General features: G+C 37.7%; 1 protein-coding gene across 1 annotated transcript in view; it reads left to right on the top strand.

The window, feature by feature from the left end:
- The window catches only part of LOC129670938 (transmembrane 9 superfamily member 2-like), a 71,890-nt gene that overhangs the window by 12,830 nt on the left and 33,038 nt on the right, over window positions 1-26,022 (top strand). Inside the window, exons 4-10 of the mRNA XM_055599553.1 lie at window positions 1,480-1,607; window positions 1,971-2,100; window positions 9,357-9,484; window positions 11,905-12,016; window positions 17,051-17,130; window positions 21,823-21,931; window positions 22,926-23,058. Of these exons, the coding sequence (XP_055455528.1) occupies window positions 1,480-1,607; window positions 1,971-2,100; window positions 9,357-9,484; window positions 11,905-12,016; window positions 17,051-17,130; window positions 21,823-21,931; window positions 22,926-23,058 (820 nt within the window). The remainder of the gene's footprint in view (window positions 1-1,479; window positions 1,608-1,970; window positions 2,101-9,356; window positions 9,485-11,904; window positions 12,017-17,050; window positions 17,131-21,822; window positions 21,932-22,925; window positions 23,059-26,022) is intronic.

Genomic DNA, 26,022 nt, shown 5'->3' with positions numbered 1-26,022 from the left:
AGAGAGAGAGAGAGAGAGAGAGAGAGAGAGAGAGAGAGAGAGAGAGAACTGGAAGAGGGAAAGCTACAAAGTACAATTATCTGTGGATGTAGGCTGGGAGGTAGCCAAATTAACTTAGAGGGTTAAGAACAGTATTAAACAAATATAAAACAACCTTAATTATTTGTGTGTTAGTCAGGTAAAGAGTGAAACTGAGAAACAAACACAGTTTTATAAAAATAATTTAATCTATCAGGGAACTTTGGTCTGAGCCTCTTTTATTTTGAAACAAGTTCTACTATATAGCTCAAGTTGTCCTTGGAGCATCCTATGTGGCCCAGGCTGTCTTAGAATTTGGGAGACTCCTGCTACTTCAGCCTCTTGAGAGTATAGATGTAGCCATTAGATCCAGCTTTTTTTCTGTTTTTTCTTTTTTTCCCAAAGAGAGTGTTACACCTTATAGCCCAGATTGTCCTGTATTCCGTGGCAAACTTCCCTAACATCACAAGTTTTGCTATTTCAAGTGTGAGACGTAATTCCTGGCTCACATAAGGTTTAATTTCAAGGTTATTTGTTTTTTTTTCTTTTCTTCTTTGTTTGTTTGGTTTTTACTTTATAAAGAAAAGCTGTGAATTTTCATATTTTGGGTAGAGTGATATAAGGAGATGAAATTGGATACTGAATATGCATTTATTTTACCTTCAATATCTTAATGAATTAGAGGCTAAGACTATCTCAAAACATCAACAACAATTAAAGAAACAAAACAGCAACAAAAACACTAGAAACAAGGATGAAGAAATAGCTTAATTGGTAAACTGCTTACCACCCAGCCTAACAACTTGAGATCAATTCCTGGGATGCACATGATGGAAAGAGAGAACTAACTCCAACAAGTTGTCCTCTAATTGCCACACAGGAACTGTGGAACCTGTGTGCACACACATAATAAATATACGCAATGAAATAAAAAACAGACTTACCTAGTCTCACAGTTCTGGAGGTACAGGCCCAAATAACACTACACTAGCTCTGAAAAGGGCCCTCTGGGTTGTGTCACAAATGATTGGCACACGTAAATTTTCCTTTGAAGTTTACTAGGATTCAGTTATGAAGACCTTACCCTAATGGCTCAATCTAGTCACTTTCAAAATGACTCAAATGAAAACACTGTAGTCAGAGTAAATGTTCGACCTTTTAATATCACTAATATATGACTTTAGAAATTAAAGTTAATGATAAAGGATGATGGGAACAAATTATGTTTAAATCCTACGATATAATATGGGAGGACAAACTATTCCCTTCAATTTTGGAAGCATATTTTTTGCATTATTACAGTAATAATAATAAAAACTGAAACTGAAAGGAGACAGAGTTGAGAATGATGATATACTTACATCTTTGAAGGGAAAAATGTACATGTAAGATAAATTGCTTATTTGGTGATATTTGACTTAGGAAATTTAGCTAAATTTTAAAATATTTTTCCTTTTATAGTTTTCTTTTAAAAAAGAAGAAACGTGTAGAAAAGTCTGTGTAAAATTTTATGCTCCAAGAAATAAAAATGCAATGAACAAGCTGGCCTTTTTGAAGAAAGGAATAAAAGAGAATTACTATCATTACTGGTAGGTTTTTTTAAATCTGAAACTGAATGTTTTGCTCCTTTTAAAAGTAATTTAAATTTTTTAAAAATTTTATGTGAATTGGTCTTTTTGCCTGCATGTGAGAGTATTGGATCTTGGAGTTACAGACAAGGGTGAACTACCATGTGGTTGCTGGGATTTGAATACAGGACCCATGGAAGAGCAGTCAGTGCCTTTAACTGCTGAGCCATCACTCCAGCCACTAAAACTAATTTTAATAGGCAAATAAATGATGCTGTATTTTTGTGATTTGAATTTGATTAAAATTGAACTTAAATGTGTGTTCATTTATGTTGCTCAATATTAAATGCTTGTTAAACATTTATTTAAAATATTCTTATCTAGGCTTGTTGATAACACACTAGTAGTATGGTGTTATGACAAGGAAGATGGAGAACATTATTGCACATCAGGATTTCCAATAGGATGTTTTAATAGCCCAGGTAACCAATTGAAAGGCCCTTGCATGATTAATGTAAGTATTACCAACTTACGATAGAAGTATGAGAATGTTGCTTCTCTTATGTTTTACTTTCTCTTTTACTCATTTAGAAAACATTAAAAGGACAACTACCATGTGTTTGGGGATATAAGAAAAAAAGCACATTATTTCTGTTCTATATGCTGTCTCTGTGCTTTTAAATTTATAGTCTTAAGTCAAGGAAATAGGCTTGAAAAGAAATCAGTGCAATAACATGTTATATATAGGGATTTGGGGCCAGTGGACACAGGCAAGTGGAAGGGTAAGTATTTGTAGTCAAGAAATTAATGTGATTAAATATGAAAAGCATACTGTAGTTGGGAGGGTATGAGTTGGTGGCGTAAGTTTAAGATTTACAGCTAGAGAAATACATAAAAAGGAGTTAAGCAGAAGGCAGCCAGGTGCTAAGGAATATACAATGTCAGTTATTGTGCCATCAGTGTTGACGGTTACTATCACAAGCAGTGATTAATTTACCTCTTAGAACAATTATGCTGTGAGAGCCTAGAACTGCAGGTTTACAGATGAGTGAGCTAAATCTTAGACAGGACATGTAATGACTAGGATCATTACAGGTGGAAAGTAGCAAAGGTTATGTTAACTTAGACCTTTTTAAAAAAATATTTTAAATATGACAAAATAAAATAACATAAAACAAAACCTACCACATTGAGACTAGACAAGGCAACTCAACAGAAGTAAAAGAGCCCCAAGAGCAGACACAAGAATCAGAGACCCACTTTGTCACACACTCAGGAGTCCCACAAAAATACTAAGCTGAAAGCTATTATACATATGCAGGGAACCTGGTGCAGACCTGTGTCGGCCCTTTGCTTGCTGCTTCTGTCTTTTTGAGCTCATATGCACATTGCTTAGTCGATTCAGAGGGCCTTGTCCTGGTGTTCCACATCCCCGCTGGCTCTTACACTCTTTTCCTTCTAGAACTTTGCATTCCAAAAACTCTCCCTTTGAGTAATGTCTTGCTGTGGGTCTCTGTATTTGTTCCCATCTGGTGGAGGAGGAAGTTTCTCTGATCAAGTCTGATTAAGGCACTGATGTATAAGTATAGCAGAATGTCATTTTATTGCTACTTTTTTTTCTACACTAGTAGTGTTTGGTTTTACAATAGATCTCTGGGATGTCCAGTATCTGGTTCTTGGTCACCCAAGCAGTGTTGGACATGGGTTCCATCTCATGGTATGGACATTAAGTCAAATCAGACATTGGTTGTTTACTCCCATAAGTTCTGTGCCACAATTGCCCTCACATATCTTTTTGGTTTTTGTATTGCTTTTCTTTTTTTTCCTAGACAGGTTTTCTCTGAGTAGCTTTGGCTGCCCTGGACTTGCTTTGTAGATCAGGCTGGCCTTGAACTCACAGAGATTCGCCTCTGTGGGGATTATAGGCATGTGCTATTGCACCGGGTGCCCTCACATATCTTGCAGACAGGATAGATTGTAGGTGAAAGGTTTTGTGGCTGGGTTGGTGTTTCCGTTTTTTTGGAAGTCTGAAAAGTAAGAAGTTCCTAATTATGCTTTTTTTAAAATGTGTCTTACAGCTCTCCAAATATATTTTCTTTGTTTCTTTATTTTAATAATGGTCTCCTGTAGCCCAAGTTGGTCCTCTTGCTTCTATTTCTAAAGTACTGGGATTAAAGGTGCACACCACCACATGTGGCGATTTTTAATACATTAATGTTTTGAAACTTTGGACAATGGTTAGGGATAAAGGGGAAAGAGTAAGGAAGATTATAGACCAACACTAAGGATCTGTCTTGGCTGTCTAGTTACTAGTACTCTTTTTTGTTTTTGTACAAAGAGTATTTTATAGAAAATTTCAGTCATCCGTGTACTACTCTGGGGACTTCTGCCATATCTGACAACGCTTGTATTATTTGCCTAGATTTTACTTTATTGTTTGTTTTGTGTGACAGGTTGAACTGGAACTCTAGCCCAGGCTAGCCTTAAGCTTATGGGGAGTCTCCTGTCTCAAGCTTCTTGAGTGCTAAGATTGTAGGTGTGTGCCACATGTCTAACTTTTTTCTGCTTTTTTTAATTAAAATTTAATTTTTTATATTAATTACAGTTTATTTACTTTATATCCCAGCTGTGGCCCCCTCACTCATTCCCTCCCAATCTCACCCTCCTTCCCTCATTTCCTCCCTGCCCCTCTCTAAGTCCACTGATAAGGTTGGTCCTCTTCCACTTCCATCTGACCCTAGCTTATCAGGTCTCATCAGGACTGGTTGCAATGTCCTCCTCTGTGGCCTGGAAAGGCTGCTTCTCCCTTGTGGGGTGGGGGAAATCAAAGAACTAGCCACTGAGTTCATGTCACAGACAGTCCCTGTTCCCCTTACTAGACTTGGAGACTGAGCAGAGGTTCTAGGTTATATCCATGAAAGGTCCTTGGTTGGAGAATCCGTCTTAGAAAAGACCCCTGTGCCCAGATATATTTGGTCCTTGTGGAGCGCCTGTCCTCTCCAGGTCTTACTAACTCCCTCTTCATTCATATGATTCCCTGTACTCTACCCAAGATTTGGTTATGAGTTTCAGCATCTGCTTTGATACACTGCTAGGTAGAGTCTTTCAGAGGCCCTCTATGGTAGGCTCCTGTCCTGTTTCTTGTTTAATCCTACTTCTGATGTCCATCCCATTTGTCTTTCTAAATGAGGATTGATCATCTTACCCTGGGTCCTCCTCCTTGTTTATCTTCTTTAGGTGTACAAATTTTAGTATGTTTATCCTATCTTATAGGTCTAGTATCCACTTATAAGTGAAAACAAACCCTGTGTGTCTTTCTGCTTCTGGGGTACCTCACTCAGGATGATCTTTTCTAGCTCCCACCATTTGCTGCAAATCTTCTAGGCATGTATCCAAAATATGTTCAAGTACACAACAAGGACATTTGTTCAACCATGTTCATAGCAGCTTTATTCGTAATAGCCAGAATCTGGAAACAAACCAGATGTCCCTCAACGGAGGAATGGATACAGAAATTGCGGTACATTTACATAATGAAATACTACTCAGCAATTAAAAACAAGGAAATCATGAAATTTTTTCTGCTTTTTAAAAATTTACTTTTCTTTTTCATTTTAAAGAGATATATTAAAAACAGCAGCATAGCATGCTAGAAATAGACCTAGATACTCATGGGAATGCAGATTTATTATAATGGTAATATATCAAATCAACAAAGAAAGTTTGATAAATGATATTTGTACAAAAAGGTCTTTGAAAAATTCTGCAGGGATCTCCATCAAAATCCTTGTATGTAAGTGAAGTTCAAGAGAATGGAACCTGAATTTTTGTTTGTTTGAGACAGAGTGTCATGAAATCCAGGCTGTCTTTCAATTTACTGTGTAGTCAACCATGATTTTGAACTTATCTTCTGCCTGTTCCCCAAAAGGTGGGATTATAGATGTGTCCCACCTTATAAGTTTTATGTAGTGCTTGGGGTCAAACTGGATACTTTGTGAATACTAAGTACTCTACACCTGAGTTACATCCATAACTCAGGGATTATAATTTTTAAATCCCTGGTCATGACCTGGTATTTTCACATAAGTTTCTACCCAGTCCCCCATAGACAAATATATAAAAATGAAATTTTAAATCATAATGGTTTAATTACAGAAATCAAAGATTTTTAATATTTTTCTACTGTCATTCTTTATCATTTGTGTATCAAAGTAGTACATCTTTGGATTATATTGTGTTAGAATGTTTGATTAAAAAATTACAACTTGAGGGTCTGCATTCACGAATCTCTGGTTTTATTCCCACACTGCATAAACCAGGTAATTCCAGCACTTGAGAGGTAGAGGTAGGAGGATCAGGAGTTCTCTTGATACATAAGCAAGTGAAAATCCAGCCTGGGCTACATGAGACCCTGTATTGAAAAATGTATGGTTGAGTTGCTTACTTAAATTGCATAAAAAAAAACTATTTTTTCTTGTTTTATTGGTAGACTTTATGTTCACATTGCCTTCTTTTTTTTCTTTATTAATTACACTTTACTCACTTTGTATCCCCCCTGTGGTTCCCTCCCTCCTCCCATCCCAATCCCTCCCTTCCTCCACCCTCTGCCTGCATGCTCCTCCCCAAGTCCACTGATAGGGAAGGACTTCTTTTCCTTCCTTCTGATCCTAGTCAATTAGGTCTCATCAGGAGTGGCTGCATTGTCTTCTTCTGTGGCCTGGTAATGCTGCTTCCCCCTTAGGGGGAGGAAATTGAAGAGCAGGCCAATCAGTTCATGTCAGAGACAGTCCCTGTTCCTATTACAATGGAACCCACTTGGATACTGAACTGCCATGGACTACATCTGTGCAGGGGTCTTAGGTTATCTCCATGCATAGTCCTTGGTTGGAGTATCAATCTCAGGAAAGACCCCTGTGCTCAGATTTTTTTGGTTCTGTTGCTCTCCTTATGGGTTCCTGTCCTCCCCAGATCTTACTATTTCCCACTTCTTTCCTAAGATCCCTGCACTCTGCCCAAAGGTTGCCCATAAGTCTCAGTATCTACATTGATAGTCTGCAGGGCAGAGATTTTCAGAGGTCCTCTGTGTCAGGCTCCTGACTTGTTCCCTCTTTTCTCCTTCTTCTGATGTCCAGCCTCTTTGCCTTAAAAAGAAAACTATGAAATGGATTTGCCTTGAAATTAGTTTATGGGATTACCCATAAATTCTGAAATTGCCATAAACTTATGTGTGGTATCTCATACTACACATTTATGCCATGTGGCATTCTTAGTATTGATTATAAAATCAAAATATTGTTGAATAATGAAAAACAATGAAGATATTAATTTCTAAAGTGTCACTACTGAGCCATGATTTTAATTCCCTATATAAAAATAATTAAATACATCCATTTCATTAGTATTAAAAATTGCTTTCCTCTTTAATGCATGTTAAAATTATAAGGTACCAAAGAATTATTTTCTTTATGATTTATCAGTAAATGTTCAAGATTTCATGTATCTTTATCTAACCCCAAGTTGCTATGAAGCTGAGATGGTTTTGAATTCATGATATTTCTGCCTCCTCTTTCTTTTTCCACCTCCCTTTTATTGAAAATAGATTCTTTGTTCGTACAATATATACTGATTTGCAGTATCCCTTCCTTCTACTCCTTCCAGTTCTTCCCCACTTTCCCTCTCATCCAGACATTTCCTTTCTGTCTGTCATAGAAACGATTAGAATTCTAAGAGATAACAAAGCACAACAAAATAAAGTATAATAAGATAAACAAAAACCATCACAGAGAAATCAGACGAGCAAACCAACAAAAGGAACAGAGCCTAAGATGTTGGTATAATGTTCTTTTGAAATGTATACACCTTACCTTTGTTCATTGAAATGCTGATTTGTATCCCCATTCTCTCTGGTTTCAATCTGGACATTGCATTGTGATACTTTTTCTAAGCATCACCTGTTTCAACTTTGTGAAAACATGCCAAAATAAAACAACCAGCCACAATGTTGAGCAATAGAGAGGAAGGAGTAGGTGGGAGAGGGGAGGATCCAGAGGACAGGAAGGAGTGGGAGGCAAAGGAGGAGAGAGGGGCAGGAGAGAGGCTGGGAGAGGAGAAGCAGGAGCAGAGGTCTTGGAACGACTTGGAGAATGAATCGGACCTAAGATTTCACTAAAAGCAAGTATAATGTGGGAAATCTAAATGTTAGGAAACTATGAGGGCTTGGAGGTTTAGGATGGAGTAACTATTGCCCAGAGTTGTGTTCTAGGTTAATTAAAGAAATCCTAGTCTCTGTGTGGTGATTTGGTTATACAGCTGTTTAGGATTAATAGTAGCTCTAATAAAAGATAAACCAATAGTAATTATTAATCATCACCTACAACACCAAGAGAAGGCACAAGAATCAGAGACCCACTCATTTACACACTCAGGGATCTCATAAAACAGTAAACTTGAAGCCATAATACACACACAGAGGACCTGGTGCAGACTTGTGTAGGCTCTCTGATTGCTGCTTCAGTCTGTATGAGTTAATATGAGCTTGTTTCGTGCTAATTTAGGGAGCCTTGTTCTCCTAGTGCTCCCCATACCCTCTGGCTCTTGCTCTTTTTCTGCCTCCTCTTCCATGGGGTTTCCTGAGCTTTGAGGAGAGTGATTTGATAGAGAAATTATATTCATAGATGAATGTTTTCGGGTCTTTCTGCATAATGTCTGGTTGTGGGTCTCTATATTTGTACCAATCTGATGCAGAAGAAAGCTTCCCTGATGACTGAAGGCCAAACTTGTGATGTGCTTAAACTTTATTCAGGACTTACTTTTTAGAAAGGCTCTCAGCCTAGCCCAGACCAGTCTAGCACTAGAGTCAGTTCTCTTGCCTTAGCATCTCTATGTGTTAGGTTTAACAGTCATGAATAATTATGTCTACATCTACTGATATATTTTTAGTTAATTTTTATTATTTCATACCCTTGTGCTGTTAAAACCTAAAAAATAGCGTACATCTATAAATATTACAGTTTTATAGTATTATTTCTTTAACAACTATTTAATACTTATATAGTTGACTAATATTTTAACGATTAGGCCAAATACTCATGGTTGCAATTTTATTTTTATTTTTAATTTTTTAAAATATTAGTTACAGTTTGTTAACTTTGTATCCCTGCTGTATCCCCCTCCCTCATTCCCTCCCAATCCCACCCTCCCTCCCTCATCTCCTCCCTGCCCCTTTCCAAGTCCCCTGATAGGGGAGGACCTCCTCCCCTTTCATCTGACCCTGGTTTATCATGTATCTTCAGGACCAGCTGCAAAGTTCTCCTCTGTGCCCTAGCGGGGCTGCTCCTCCCTCGGAGGTGGGGGAGGGAGGTCAAAGAGCCAGCCATTGAGTTAATGTCAGAAACAGCCCCTGTTCCCCTTATTAGGGAAATTTTAAACTTATAACAACATATTTACCCTTCATATGCTTAAGAAATTTCAGTAAATTTGTGATTTGCCTATGTGTATGTATATACATGATGTGTATGTCTGGTGCTTGCAAAGTTCAGAAAAGGGCACCAGGTCCTGGAACTGGAGTTTCTGAGGGTTGTAAAACACCATGTGAATGCTGGGGAATAAACCTCAGTCTTCTAGAAGACCTATCTGAGCTGAGCTGTCTCTCCATCTCCATGGAACATTAAAAAATATTAGTGTATCCAATTTTTATTTTATCATCAGGTTTTGTATTTTGTAGTTTCTGGGAAAAGTTTACATTTGAAATTTTCTTTTATCTTTTTACAGCCTAACTTCAACAAAAATAATAGTCTGTACTTGTTCAATCATGTTGACATTACTATTACATATCATATAAAAAGGGACACAACCAACAATGTTACGCATTTGATTAGTTCCACAGTTAATCCCAAAAGGTAATTATGGAGTTTATTTTTAATTAGTTCTAATGATTTAAAAATGGACTTAAAATTTAGAGATTCCTGAGTAGTATTCCATTGTGTAAAAATACCACAATTTCTGTATCCATTCCTCCGTTGATGGACATCTGGGTTGTTTCCAAGTTCTGGCTATTACAAATAAAGCTGCTACGAACATGATTGAACAAATGTCCTTGTTGTGTACTTGAGCAAATTTTGGGTATATACCTAGGAGTGGTATAGCTGGGTCTTGAGAATACTACTCAGCAATCAAAAAGGAGGAAATCATGAAATTTGCAGGCAAGTGGTGGGATCTAGAAAAGATCATTCTGAGTGAAGTATCCCAGAAGGAGAAAGACAAACTTGGTATATACTCGCTTGTATAGACCTACAAGACATGATAAACATAATGAAATCTACACACCTATAGAAGATAATCAAGAAAGTGGACACAGGCGAAGGTGATTAATCCTCATTTAGAAAGACAAATGGGATGTGCATTGAACTTATGACAGGAGTCTACCACAAAAGGCATCTGAAAGACTCTACCTAGCAGTGTTTCAAAGCAGACACTAAGACTCATAACCAAACCCTCGGCAGAGTGCAGGGAATCATATGAAAGAAGGGAAGTTAGTATGATATGGAAAGGATAGGAGCTCTACAAGGACCAAATATATCTGGGCACAGGGTCTTTTCTGAGACTGACACTCAACCAAGGACCATCTATGGATATAACCTAGAACTTCTGCTCGGATGTGGCCCGTGGTAGCTCAGTAACCAAGTAGTTTTCCAAAGTAAGGGGAACACGGACTATTTCTAACAGGATCTCAAGGGCAGGCTGTTTGACACCCCCCCCCCCAGGGGAGGAGCAGTCTGTTAGGCCACAGAGGAGGACTTTGCAGCCAGCCCTGAAGATACCTGATAAAACAGGGTCAGATGAAAGGGGAGGAGGTCCTCCCCTATCAGGGGACTTGGAAAGGGGCAGGGAGGAGACCAGGGAGGGAGTGTGGGGTTGGGGAGGGAATGAGGGAGCGGGATACAGCTGGGACACAGAGTTAACAAAATGTAACTAAAAAGAAAAGTAAAAAAAAAAGAGAAAGAAAGAAAAGAAAAGCAAAGAAAAAAAATTAGAGATTCCTATCTTGATATTTTTTATTTATAGGACACCTACGTGATATATTACAGAATATATTTTGAAAGCTTAATCATTTTTTTTACTCTGTGTTCTATATGCCAAGTATCTGAGTATCACACAATGTGAGGAAGAAATAAAATGAAGAAAAGATTTATTGGGAGTGTTCTAACGCTTCATTCAGTTGTTCTTTTATTATAAAGGGTTAATGTAAATATAGTTTGATTTGTTTTTCTCGACAGCTGTACTACCAGCAGATTCTAGTAGGAAATTATTAGGTAAATAGAAAAATCTTCTAATACTTAGAGCTCTTAACAGCTGAATAAGCAGCCTCAAGAATTACTGAGTACTTTATCCCTAGACATATGTAGGAAGATCCTGAAGACCTAGTTTTAAAGAGGTTGAACAATTAGAGATCTACCATTGTACTCTGAGCCCTAATAAATGCCTAAAGAAATACCCATAAACCAGGTGAGTGAATCATATAGGAATCTCTATTCACATCTCCATAATGGCTGTACTAATTTACACTGCCATTAGTAGTGTATATTAGCACTATCTTTTATTGCTAACCTTGGTGGTTTATACATACTAGGCTCTAACACATCTCGGTGTTTACAAATATGATTTCTTCGTCATGGACTGAATATTCTAGCCATGCAGTTAAATATTCTAGCCATGCAGATACTATATTGAAGAGGTATGAGGCAAAAGAAGAAAAACACCATTTTCTGGTAAAATTGGTTTTCTTTCTAGCCAGAGGTAAAAGTAATATTCTTTTTTTTTTTAAGCCACACATTTTTTTATTTAACTTTTATTATTTACACTTTATTCATTTTGTATCCCCCCATAAGCCCCTCCCTCCTCCCCTGCCGGTCCCACCCTCCCCCCCCTTTCTGCATGCATGCCCCTCCCCAAGTCCACTGATAGGGGAGGTCCTCCTCTCCTTCTTTCTGATCTTAGTCTATCAGTTCTCATCAGAAGTGGCTGCATTGTCAGGGTAAAAGTAATATTCTTAAATATAAAGTTTTAGGTAGGCTATAGAGTCCCATTTGAGTGTTGGGAACATTTAGAAACAAAAAGCATTTTAAGTAATGAAGAACCATATGTGAGTATGTTATTCAGTCATGTAACCTGAAAATTCAAAGTCAAGAGGTGAGAGAGAGGAGGATAGTGAGTTTTAAGAGTTTTTAATAAGACCATAACAGAAAGCTCCTAGACTGCTTTTCTGTGTCTATATAAAGTTTCATGTACAAAATCCCTCCCTGCTTTTCTCTTTTATTAGCTATAAACATTCAGATGAAGACCATCTAACTTGCAATGAGCCCCCTTTGGAAATTCCAGAAGAAATTACAGATAATTTAACTGTGGTCTACACGTATTCTGTGAAATTTGAGGCAAGTGTTCCATGCTCTCACCTTATTTTTCCTCAATCAGATATATAAACATCATATATTTAATATTAAATCTGAAACTTTAATCACTTTAAAGCTATAGAGATGAATTTAGAGCATGCATACACACTGATTCCTTCTTTAATCAGTCAGTCAGTCTGTCCGTCTCTATTTCTTTGTCTCTCTCACTACCCCTTTCCTTCTCCTCCCCTTCTACTCTTCTTCTCTTTCTCTTCTTTTCCTCCTCTCTCCTTTTTCCTCCAGTGTCTGATGTATCCCATCTGCCCTTGAACTTCTGATCCTCTTTCCTTCATCTGTTAAGTACTGAGATTACAACTGTGCACCACCATGTTTGGTTTATAGCTCATTATTTAATTGTTTTTGGAATATGTAAGAGCAGATAACTTTATAGGGTTGGAGTAATATATATATTACATCATTATATATATATATACACAAATATACATACACATACATGTATATATATATATGTATATATATAAAATCTTCCTAATTAATATTCTGTCTGATGCTCCTGTTTTTCCTAAAAGTTTTTATAAACTGCTTGTTTTTATATTGCTTTATTCATTTTTGCTTGATTTTGGGGTGTACAGAAAAAATTTTTTTTCCTATATGAAGCCTTTCAAGTCTAGTGTTTAATACTTCAGGCTTATCTCGCTTAGCATGAACGAAACTTCAGGTGACAGGTGACTAATACCTGTTGCCTGGTGAAACTATGGACTTCCACATGTGCAGTTCCCGTCCCTTGACTTCAACATACGTTTTTTCCTCCTTTTCCTAGTATAAGAAATTTCATCACACCCACTGACATGGATTGATTCTAGACCCTATAACAGGGTAAACCACAGTGTATCATCCTGCTTTGGACCATGTGCCCCTGGTATACAGATATTCAGGAAATGGGATTGGGGGTGGGGCACAGGTGTAATCTTGACGTGAAGATTGCACAGGGACATAAACTGAAAGCCAAATTCTGTACACATCCTGAACCACTTAATAAAGGTCCTCGTCATGTAGCAGCTACATTTTCCTAATTAGATGAGTTACAATCTCTATGCACCTAGGACTGCTCCTGCCATTTTAAGGCAGCCAACCACTTGTAAACTTCTGTCTAGACCCAAGAGTTTTTGAACTTTGGGTGAGATTGTGAGCCTGAGCCCCTGATCAGGCAGGGAAGTTCAGATGTAACAGCCTAATCTCTAATTCTGTCCCCACTGTTTTGGAGCTAGATGAGAGAATACCTGAGATGTCATTTCACTCTGTAGGATAGGTTGGATGGTAACTCACTCTGTAGCACAGGGACTCCCGGTAATACCTGCTGTGGCCTACTAAGTGTGGGGATTATTGGTTTGAACCATCATGCCTAGAGCTTACATTGCCTCTTATTTAAGAATCTTTGAAAATGTACTTTAATGTCTTCAAAGAATGGCACATGTTCTCAAATAATACAAACTTAGTTATTAATACATTCATTCAAAAGGAAAGATGAATCATTTATATTACCAATTGAGTGACCACATCTTTATTTTTATGACAAATATTTGAAAGTTGGTTTTGTTTCAATCTAATGATACAGTCTTAATGATTATGTTGTAAGTTCTAGTTAAACAAACTTCGCTTATGAGCTAGCCTGAGACCTTACCTTTGTTTGCAGCACTGAATGTTTTGTTTATTTTGCAGTGTGGAGGACAGAACTCCGGGCTTTACATGTGCTACGTGTACTATGCAACACGAAGCTTTAGCTTTAGCCTTATGACATCGTACAGTTCTGAGTTTTGGACAGCATAGACAAATAGCTCATTAAAAATCAGAAGATGAGGGAGGGAGGGTGGGATTGGGAGGGAATGAGAGAGCTGGATATAGCTGGGATACAGAGTTAATAAAATGTAACTAATTTAATAAAAATAAAAATTTAAATTAAAAAAAAAAGCAAAACAAAAAATCAGAAGATTTGGGGTCCGGCCTGTCTTAAACTAATATTGTGACTTCAAACATGCTCATTCTCCTCTTTCTCTGGGAACTCAGTTTCCATCTAAAAAAATGAAGGAGCTAAACTGAATCAGGCCTTCAACACTATCAAATTGATGTCCCTTAATAACAAATGTTAACCCTAACTCTCCCTTTACTCTTCTCTCATGATACTAATAGTTAATAGAAAACAAAACCTATCTATGCATTTAATTTTAACTAATACCATTGTAACATCCTAATAACATTAAAGGGAAATACTAGTGACTTTTCATAAAACAACACACCCTTTACATTTTTTATCTACTTTACATGTTTACATTTATACACATGACTATGTGTATAGTCATTGTACATGGGATAATGAGTGGATAAGAATACTGCAAAATTTTGGCCAAATTCCTGCTATTTTTCAAATGACGCTATGACTTCTTCAAATGTCAATCAATTTTGGGAACATTTCAAGACAAGTACAGTACCATTCTTCTCCCAGTTTACATAGACACTTGCCTCTTGAGTGGGAATAATTAATATGTATTAAAATCATATAAAATATTTTATGAAACACAGTTACTTCTTTTTCCAGGAAGGTTTCAAACAGATTTATTAATTTGTTTACTCATTCATTAAATACACATTACCACTTAGGTAATCAGAACTGCATTAGATAGATGAGGAATTCCAATATGACTAAGATTAAATCCTAGGCCTTAGTCAATTTACAGTTCAGTAGAGAAGCCAAGTAGATATACTATTATTATGTTACTAACTTGTGAGAGCTAGGTAATTCCAAACACTTGCTGAGCACTCAATCTGTGTCATGTAGCACATTATAAAACTTTGGGTGCATTCATTTTTTTTGTACCTGAAGTGGTAAAAGAGAGGAAATAGGACCAGAGCTTACCACAGATGTCCTCTAAAAGACTGAACCCAGCAGGGAATTGAAGCAGATGTGGAGACTCACAGCCGAACTTTGGACAGAGCACAGGGAGTCTTGTGGAAGAAGAGGGATATAAAAGAACGTGGAGGGGACAGGAGCTCTGCCAGGAGACCAACAAAGCCAAAGAAGGCAGGGCCCTGGGGTAGTGCAGAGACTGATGCACCAGCCAAGGACCATGCATAGAGAGGACCTAGAACCCCTGCTCAAATGTAGTCCATAGAGAGCTTAGTTTCCATGTGGGTTCCCTAGTACGGGGAGAAGAGAATATCTGACAAGAACTCGGTTTCCTGTGCCTTGATCACTTCTCCTTTGTAGGACAACATAACCAGCCCACAGAGGAAGAGGATCCAGGCAGTCCTGATGGTGTCTGATAGGCTAGGGTCAGACAGTAGGGAAGGAGGACTTCATGTATAAGTGTACTAGGGTAGAGGGATAAGGGAGGAAAAGGGAGAGAGGATGGGACCAGGAGAGGATGAGGGAGGGGACTACAATTTGGATACAAAGTGAACAAATTGAAATAATAATAATAATAATAATAATAATAATAATAATAATAATAAATTTAAAATAAACAAACAAAAAACCAAAAAAAAAAACCAAAACTATTTGCCATACATTATTTTATGAGAATTGCTAGTTTACGAAAAGGTTTTGATGCTTTGTAATGGAAAGACTAAGAATAATTCATTAATTTTAGGCTGTCACTTAGTTATCTTTTTAAATTTGTTATTTTGTTCTCATGTGACTTAGAATTTAAAAAGTTTATTTTCTTTGGGATGACTAATACCGATTATTTCCAGCAGATGGCAGTGTTTGGTGCAAAAATGATGCTTAAGTGCCGCTGACGTCTTGGTTGATTCCCTCACCCCCCCCCCACACCAGTTGTTTTTTATTTGTTTTTTGTTTTTGTTTTGAGATGCAGTCTTGTGTAGTACAGGTTGCCTTGAACTCGACTATATTTCTGGGATGACCACGAATTTTAAAGGAATAAAGTGGTTGAGGTGTAGTAAAATACATTGTCCTTTATTTTAACATAAATAATATAGATGATGACTGTATTTGCAGTTAGTGCATATAGGGTAAATGTAAGAACATTCTCTTCTTTTGTTCTCTTATCCCTAATTTTTCTTTTTTTAATTTTTTTTTAATTTTTCTTTTTAAAAGCATGATCTTAATTTTTTTTTCTAATTTATCTTTCCAAAAGAATGTTTGCATTTACAATATGACTTTATGGTGGTTGATAATTTTTAAAATTACTATATATATATATATATATATATATATATATATAAATTGTGTGAGCATGGTGTATGTGTGTCTGTGTGTGTATAGATCAGAGGACAACTTTGTGGAGTCTAGTGTCTCCTTTTGCCTGTACATGGGTTCTGGAACTCAATTTTGCTATGCTTATGCAACAAGCATGTGCTGGACCATATCGCCAGCTTTGCTATATGTACTTCTCACCTTTCTAAGGTCAGTTCTGTTTCATAGACATATCACTTGTGAATTTTATTGTTTTAATGCTAGTACAGGCTACCCTCATTTATACTTACCCAAAGTGCATTTTCGGTTGTGGGTGTTTAATTTTACAAATATCACACTGACTTATTATGTAGAGTTTTATGTACTTTTGAAAATATCAGAAAGAGTTACAGTGCCTGGAAATATGTAAGGATAAAAGTGAGAAAGGAAGTGTCTGATGGATTTGGGACTACATAAAAAATAATATAGCAGAAAGATGCTGTCTTTGTTGTATAGCAACAATTTTCTTCCTAGCTGTTTCTTTTACCTTTTCCTCTTTGGTTTTGAGACAGGTTTTCTCTGTGTAGCCTTGCCTGCCCTGAAGCTTGGTATGTAGACCAGGCTGGCATCGAACTCACAGAGCTTGATCTGTCTTTGCCTTCTCCTAGTTCTTTCATGTAATAAGGTAATACGTTACTAAGTACAAACAAGTTTCAGATGTAAATAAAGGTGCATATCTCGATCCCATAAGCTGGACATACGGTGGCAAAAGCCTATGCAGAATAGTCTTCTATATCCTTCTGAGCACTAAACAGCAAAAGGTGTAAGGTAAAGTTCAGCCATTTGATTTTAGATTTTCATTTCAGGAAAGCAAACCTACAGAGTCGTCTTCTGAATGGGAAAATGATTTGGACACTACAGTTGAGACCAGTCGTCAGTGGATTAAGTAAGCACTTCATGAAATTAACTCAAAATACCTTGAGAATTGCAAACATAAATGATAGTTTTTTTTCCCTCTGATTTTGGGTATGAGGGGCACTGGGGATTGAGCCTAAGATCTTGTACATGCAAGGCAAATGCTCTGTTATTTAGTTGTAGCTTCCTCCTATAAACACCCTTTTGTTATTATCGTTTTGAGATAGTCTTGTGTATCCCAGGTTTGCCTTGAAATTGCTGTACATCGAAGGATAGTTTAAACTCTGGATTCAGCTGCTTGTTTCTCCCAATGGGTTAAGATACTTATTTTTAACTTAAGGTATTTTTGTTACTACTGATGGTATTGAGTGACATTTCTTTTCATTCTCTTCTTCTGCCTCCAAACATATCTGTGAAAAGAAAATATGTTTTACATACAATACTAATGTTTATGCTGAAGGAAAAGGAACCTGTGATGTCACAGATACTGTGTATTCATGTAGACAACATAGGTGGTGGTGGGCAAGATACAACTGTGGAAGTAGGCTTTATGCAATGGATGAAAACCAGAGTAGTGACACACTACTAATCCCAAAACATGGAGGACAGAAACAGGAGAATAGGCCAGCCTGATACCTTACAGGAAGTAGGCAGGAGGAAGAGACAGATAGCAAACAAAATGATAGAGTCTGTCTGTCTGTGTGCTCAGATAGTTTGAGCAAACCCAAGAGTAAGAAAAGGAGTAATTAGCGAGGTAGAAGAAGGTAGGAATGACATGAAAACCTGGAAAGAGAATTCTGAAGGGGTTAGTATGATGAGTTAGCAGCTATTTAAAAGCAGAATGTCTTTTATTCAGTCTTTGACAATTTCATACATGTAAACAATGGATCTGATCATGCACAGTCCCAACTCCCTTTTCTTCCCCTTTAGGCACCTTAACATATCCCCATCATTTTTCTTGTCTTCTCATTTTTGTGTTTGTGTGCTAATAACCTACTGAGTACAATTAGTGCTGATTCTTAGAATGTTGGTTGATCTTCTTTCCTTAATCATCTTGTACAGGCAAATGTACTGCTGCAGTGAGTTTTGTTTTGCTTTTTTTTTTTTTTTTTTTTTGGTAATGGATACATTATGTCCCAAAGATAACATTTCACAGCACTTATCCCTATCTTCTGACTCTTGTATTTTTTCATTTCTCTTCTGTGACGTCTCCTTGAAGGTGAGGATTGATATAGATGATCCCACTTAGGGCTGGACACTCAATAGACAGCTATTGTCAGGATTTTGACTAGTTTTGAATCTCTGGATTGACTGCTGACCGCTGTAGTGTCCCGTCTGAGGGAGCACTAATCTATGGACATAAACATAAATATTTAGAAGGCATCATACATATTAAACAGTATGCCATTTAAATTCCTCTCCATTCATGGCCTGTGACCTCTGGAGATATCATAGGCTTTTGACCAGCTGTATAGCACCAGACCTAAATTTCGTGTGTAGATATGACCTCAACTCTAATTTAAAAGCAGTTTTTTGTTACCATAACTAACCTTCATGCCACTCTCTTCCTAGTGGGACATCTTGCCTGTCAGGACAGTGTTAGAGCATGCAGGGTTGGCTGCAGGTACATCTTGAAACTTTTCTCCATTATAAGCTTGCCTAGCACCTTCTGGCACAGTGAAAGCTAGTCAGTAGGGAAGAAGTTTTCAGGTTCAAACTTGACAAACTAACAGCTTTGAAATTAGCCATCTCATCAAGGCAAGATGGGAGGATTGTATGGAAATAATGTCTGGCAGAGAGAGTCCATTTCTTTGACAGGACTTTCTTTTCATTTCAGTTATCGGGAGTGCCATTATAGTCTCTGAGTGGTTAATGAAGTAGAAAAGCCTCTGTTTAAATGAAGCTTCCATTGTAGTATCTTCTAAGTTAAAGATCTTTATTATTTAGGGGTTACAGGTCTGCATCTCCATGCCTATCCTATTCTTTTGAGATAGTGTCTCATCCTATATTGTAAGCTGATCTTGAAAGTTGCCACCTTCCTGCATGCTGGGATTAGAGGTGTGCATCAGTGTTCCCGTGTTATATAGTTTTATTTTAAATCCACAGATAGTAATTATAATTATTTATAGGAGACAGTGTGACAATTCAGCATGTACATCAGGGTAATTGGAATATCTCTTACCCCAGGTTCATGTTACTTTATTTTCTTGGGAGCATTCAAAATCATCTTTTGATTTTGAAATATACAATCATTTTTGTGAGTCATATGCATCTTATTATGCTGTGAAACATTAGAAGTTATTCATTTTGGTATCTTAGTAAAATAGTGCCAGTCTTTTTATTAACTGGCATTTTTAAAATTGTGTGTAGATTTGTTGGAGGGATGAGATAGCAAAAAGCATTAGTTTTGATTTTCAATTTTAAAAAAGTTTTGATTTTGGAAACGGTAATAGTTGACAGAAAATCCGTGGAGCTTTTGCTCTGCCTCTCACAAAGGTAAAAATCTCAAACTCTTGGCTGAGAAGTCAGTAAGCTTGTGACTCTGAACTCGAGCTCACAGTTCCATGCTCCAAAATTAAGTTTGTGATACTGATTCATTCCTTATTTTTCCTTGGGCATAGACTAAAAAATTATATTATTTTTACCACAATTCCTGAAGGAACTCAAACCAGCCAAAATCTCAGCATGGATGAGGGAGAGGCCCATGATATTTTCCCTCTTGCTAAGGAGCTGTTGATCATTGGTGACTGCTAGGGGAGGCAGAGTAAGTTTTCTTTAGGGATGTGGCACCTGAGAGGCTACCCATGCTCCAGGAGATGCACATATAGGCAGCACCAAGTGGACTCAGTGCGACTAGAGAAGAAGAACACATGAAGGTGGGAAAGAAAAATGGTGGAGGAGTTAGGGGAGAAGTTAGAAGGCAGGGAATGGGGGAAGATTTGATCAGAACACATGCATCAAAAATTCTTAAACAAAAACTCATTTATTTATTGTGGCGCACACCTGAAATCCCAGCACTTGGTGAGGCAGAGGCAGGTGGATTTCTGTGAGTTTGCCAGCCTGGTCTACAAAGTAAATCCAGGACAGCCAAGGCTACACAGAGGAACCATATCTAGAAGAAAAAAAAAAAGAATTCTGAAATAAAGCTAGGAGTAGTAACATCCCGAGCATCCCGAGAATGGACTCAGACTTAGGATTCTTCTGTCTCAGACTTCCAAGTGTTAGAACTTCAGGAGTGCACAAACATGCCTGTCATAGATGCATTTAGTCTCTGGTCTAAATTTAACTTTAGAAAACAGCTAGAGTGAGTTATAATTTTTAATGTCTATTTTATAGCTCACATATAATCTATTTAGTGTTCAATTAAACAGTGTGAAATCAGTTGTGATTACTGGCACAAATCCTTCACAAATCTGGGCCTGTCAACATTCTGTCACAGGCAGAGAAGGACTCATGAGTGGATTCCCCCACCCGAAGATCAATGGGCAAATAATGCTATTTCATGAAGCTCTGCCTTTCTCTTAGTATCTATAGGCAGTTAATACTTGCTGGGGGGATAGAGGTGGCACAGACATTTTCTTTAGTGGTGTAGCCAATGGTAAGGAGACCATACTCTCAGTTTTCCTTATACCTCACCCAGGATCCTATATGCAACCTTAATGAACTTCACAAATGAATGAATGAATAAATAAATCTAGAAGAGAAACTAGGTAGGAAGAAGAGAGGGAGTCAGTGACAGTACAAAGGAAACAGGAGAGTTTAATGCGATGAGCATGCTAAAATAAATAAGTTTAAAATTCAACATTTCAATAAAACCACAAAACAAAACATTTAAAAGCAAAAATGAAACTTAATATTTTTTCTTTGAAAAGAAATTATTGCATTTGTCTTTGTTGCTTTTCTATTGCTGTGAAGAGTCACCATGACCAAGGCAACAACAACAATAACAAAACATTTAATTTGAGGCTTGCTTTTAGTTCCAGAGGTTCAGTCCATGGGAGCATGACATCAGGCAGACAGTTATGGAGCTGCAGCAGTAGCCCACAGCTTTGATCATCTCCTCAGTTGGAGGCAGATAAGGAGAAACTGGGACTGGCATGGACTTTTAAAACCTCAAAACCACTGGCCAGTGGTGACACACACCTGTAATCCCAGCACTTGGGAGGTAGAGGCAGGAAGATCGAGTTTGAGGCCAGCTTGGTCTACAAAGTGATTCCAGATTGCCAAGGCTACACATAGAAAACCAAGTCTTGGAAGAAACACAAAACAACAAACAAACAAAAAACAAAAACAAAAAACTCCACAACTCAAAGCCCACTCCCAGTGACACACCTCTTCTAACAAGGTGACACCTTTTCCTACCACCAACTAAGGACTAAGCATTCAACTATATGGACCTGTGAGGGGAATTCTCATTCAAACCACTACAGGGCATCTATTTTTTATTTATTTTTGTAGTATGTTTGTGCATATGATCATTGTGTGTGTGTTTGTGTGTGGGTGTGTGGTGTACAGAGACACAGGGAGACAAGGAGGGGAAGAGGGAGGGAGGAGGGGGGAAAAGATTGAGAAATTCAAAGGACAACTTGAAGGAGCCAGTTCCTTCCTTCAACCATGGGTCCCAGGGATCAAACCCAAGCTGTCAGTCTTGGTGACAGGCACATTTACCTGCTGAGCCACCTTGCCAACCCTAACTTCTTTTTTTCTTTCTGAAAATTTCTAGAGTCATAAACTCCTTTTTTCTGGTACTTGCCTTGTGTGGACTGGTGGTCTTCCTCAACTTAAAGAGGATCTACAGAGATATTGTCAAATATAAGCGTACAAATATTTCTGTAAGTAAAACTGCACATTTTGTTTCCACTTGATATATATTCAGCTTACTTATCAGTTATCCAATTTCTGAACCTTGACTAGAACACATTTCTGCTGTCTAGCAATTTGATATATTATATCAGTGGTTCTAAACCTTTGTAATGCTGCAACTTTTTAATACACTACCTTATGTTGTGGTGGCCCCGAACCATAAAATTATTTTTATAGCTACTTCATAACTGTGATTTCACTGCTGTTATAAATCATAATGCACATCTTTGTGTTTTCCAATGGTCTTAGGCGACCCCTATGAAAGGTTCATTCTCTCTCACAGGGATCATGAATTATACAATCAGAAAGTATAGAGTTGCTTAGATTTGTTAAAAGTGCCCGTTTACTGCCAAATGTGATGGCACACACTTGTCATCCAAGCACTTGAGGAAGGCAGAAGCAGGTGGATAACTGTGAGTTCGAGGCCAACCTGGTCTAGAAAGTGAGTCCAGGACAGTCAACAAGGCTACACAGAGAAACAATGTCTGGAAAAAAAAAGTGCAAGCTTATTGAAAGAGTTGTTTCCCATTAACTCTGATTATATTTTGTGTTTCTGATGACTAAAAATACTATTTTAAGAAACTCTTAATTGCCTTGAAACACCAGATAGACATACCAAACTTTGAAAGGTATTATAATTTATGTTATGCTGTATTTACTGTTTTGGTTCTTGTGTATGTTTGCATATTGATGAATTTTAAATTTCTATGAACCTGTTGAGTTCGTTGGGTTAAATCATTTTGCTTTAAGAAAAAATACTACAAACTGTGTGCTTTATATGATTAACACACTCCTCTAATGCAAAACATAAATTAAGAGAGTGATTTATTCATGTAGGCTCAGATAGCATCCAGAAATTCATAGCCATTACTTTCTAGTTAGTCTAACTTGTGTGAAAAATTCCATTTCACATAACTTGTCATATTAACTGATATGTTTACTAAAAGAATTTCTTACATGCAGGTATTTGAATGGTGGCAGTTTGAATTGACCTGGAATTATAAGTATGTTTTCAGGCTCCCAGAGCATGGAATGTTGCTGTCAGTCTTTCTCGGTCAAGGAACACGCATTTTCATAATGGCTTTTTGTTGTTTGTGTGAGTACACTTAGTTATACCTTAATATTTGTAGTGAACTGTTAACATGTGTTAGGCTTTGATTCTTAAGGACAAAATTATTTTGAAGGCTGTACTATTAATTTTAGGAAAATTCATGTTCTTTTCAAATTCTAGATATGAGTTTGAGAATGTTCCTATATCAGGAACTTTCCATAGCTTCTTCAGGTCTAAATAATTTGTTTTAAAACTCCAGTACAGCCAGGTTTAGTGGCACATTCCTGTAATCCCAGCACTCTGGGAGGTAGAGGCAAGTGGATCACTGAGTTTGAGGCCAGCCTGGCCTACAAAGTGAATCCATGACAGCCAAGGCTATACAGAGAAACCTGTCCTGAAAACAAAAACAAAAAACTCCAGCACAGACATGCATGGTGGAGCACACCTTTAATCCCAGCACTCTGGAGACAGACACAGACAGATCTCTGAATTTTAGGCTAGCCTGGTCTACATAGTGAGAGAGTTCTATGTCAGACAGAACTCCATAGTCAGACTCTGTATCAAAATAACCAATCAAAAACAAACAAACAAACCAAAAAAAAAAGAAAAGAAAAGAAAAAAAAAGAACCCAAAACTCTAGCAAATATTTCTTTTTTTTATTATCATTCTCATTAGTTACATTTTGTTAATTCTGTATCCCAGCTGTATCCCTCATTCCCTCCCCAATCCCACCCTCCCTCCCTCATCTCCTCCCTGCCCCTTTCCAAGTCCACTGATAGGGGAGGACCTCCTCCCCTTTCATATGGCTTCGTTTTGTCAGGTATTTTCAGGACTGGCTGCAAAGTCCTCCTCTGTGGCCTAACAGGACTGCTCCTCCCTTGGGAGGTGGGGAGGTCAAAGAGCCAGTCATTGAGTTCCTGTTAGAAATAGTCCTTGTTCCCCTCACTATGGGAAACCAATTGATTACTGAGCTATCATGGGTCACATCTGAGCAGAGGTTCTAGGTTTTATCCTCTCATGGTCTTTGGTTGAGTGTCCATCTCAGAAAAGACCCTGTGCCCAGATATGTTTGGTCCTTGTGGAGCTCCTATCCTTTCCACATCAAACACCCCTTCTTTCATATGATTCCCTGCACTCTGCCAAATATTTCTAATCTTGTAAGACAGATGCGTTTTCGAAAATTGACACACGAGTAGGATCACATTTTCAGTTGTCTGAGGGAACACCTGAAATAAAGGCTAACATTTTGAGATCTCATTGCAAGCTAAGTTCAGGGTTTTGATTTTCCTGTCTCTTCTCATTTTAGTCTCTTCTCTTCACCTGCTTCCCTTTTCCCCTTCCTTCCTTCTCCTCCTCTTTCTCTCTCCCCTCTTTCTATTCTTTCTTTTTTGAGACGAGTTCTCACTGGCTTGGAACTTGCCAAGTAAACTAGGCTAGTCAACCAATAACCCCAGAGAGCCCTCTATCTGTCGCCTTAGAGCTGGATCAAGAAGTGCACCACCATGTCCAGATTTTTAGCATTGTTTCTTGGTATTGAACTCTGGTCTTTCTTTGTACTCGCAAGATAAGCAAATTGCAGACTGAACTATGGCCTCAGCCCACATGTATGGGTCTTTAAGTGTATAAATGGAATGGTATTCTTAGTTTTATTTTTTCATCTTTCTTTTAATATTTACTTGCTTACTTATATAGAGTTTCATTTCACTGAGGATGAAATTGAACCTTTTATCCTCTTTGTTCTTCCTCCTAAGTGATGATACTATAAATAGGTATGAGTCCCCACAACCAGTTCATGACACTCTGGGGATCAAACGCAGGACTTAGTACCTTCTAGGCAAGTACTCTACTAACTGAGCTATGTCCCCAGGTTTCTCTTTTATTTCTGAGACAGGACCTCATGTAGCACTTACTAGTCTAGAGCTCTTTATGTCACCAAGGCTGGCCATGCTCTGCTGATTCCTCCTGCCTTCCCTCCCCAGATTCTGGGATTACAAGTGTTTGCTACCATGCCCACCTTTGGAAGTGCATCTTTAGTAATCAGTATTACAGTGACCAATGGATATGTGCTGTCGTAATTTATGAGCTAAATGGAGCTTGTCATTGTTGGATAGCCAGAGTAATGATTTTGTAATCAAAGTTGCTGCAGAACATGGTTTATTAGATGTTTCAGAGGTCAATGATAATTGCAAAAGTCTAATTTGAAGGCACTTATTTTCCTGAAATTGTTACTTCATTTTTTTTTTTATTCCTCACTTTGACAAAATACAGAGAAAATACATTTTTGAGGGAAAATAATTTGTTATTCTTGCGATGAATATTGGAATAGGGAAGGAAGAGACAATATATCATTTTGATCTAGTGAAATTAAAGACTGATTCAAATATAAAACTTCCATATACCTTTAACTGAAAATCAAACCTTTTCATTTAAGAAATCATCAGGGCCAACTGTCAGGCAGAGTGAATGGAATTTTATGTAAGAAGTGGAAAAATAGCAAGAGCTGGAGAGGACAGGAACTCCACAAGGAGAGCAACAGAACAAGAAAATTTGAACACAGGGAACTTCCCAGAGACTCATACTCCAACCAAGGACTATCCGTGGAGATAACCTAGAACTCTTACAATGCAGCCACTTCTGATGAGAACTGATAGACTAAGATCAGAAAGAAGGAGAGGAGGACCTCCCCTATCAATGGACTTGGGGAGGGGCATGCATGCAGAAGGGGGGGGGAGGGTGGAACCGGGAGGGGAGGAGGGAGGGGCTTATGGGGGGATACAAAATGAATAAAGTGTAATTAATAAAAGTTAAAAAAAAGAAATCATCAGGGGGCTGGAGAGATGGTTCAGCCTATGAAGGCTAAGCTCACAAGCAAATATATAAGAAATTGTCAGGAAAGTAGATAACTGAATATTATTTGATTGAAACATAATTTAAGTACTTCCCTTAGAACATTTCCTTGTGTATTGTTTTATATAATGCTTTAATTGGGTAATGCTTAAATTATAAGAT

Source organism: Psammomys obesus, unplaced genomic scaffold (assembly GCF_907164565.1).
Source record: "Psammomys obesus unplaced genomic scaffold, mPsaObe1.curated_primary_1811, whole genome shotgun sequence".
Lineage (NCBI taxonomy): Eukaryota > Metazoa > Chordata > Mammalia > Rodentia > Muridae > Psammomys > Psammomys obesus.
The sequence above is the reverse complement of the archived record's forward strand: the minus strand, read 5'-3'. Positions and strand labels throughout refer to the sequence as shown.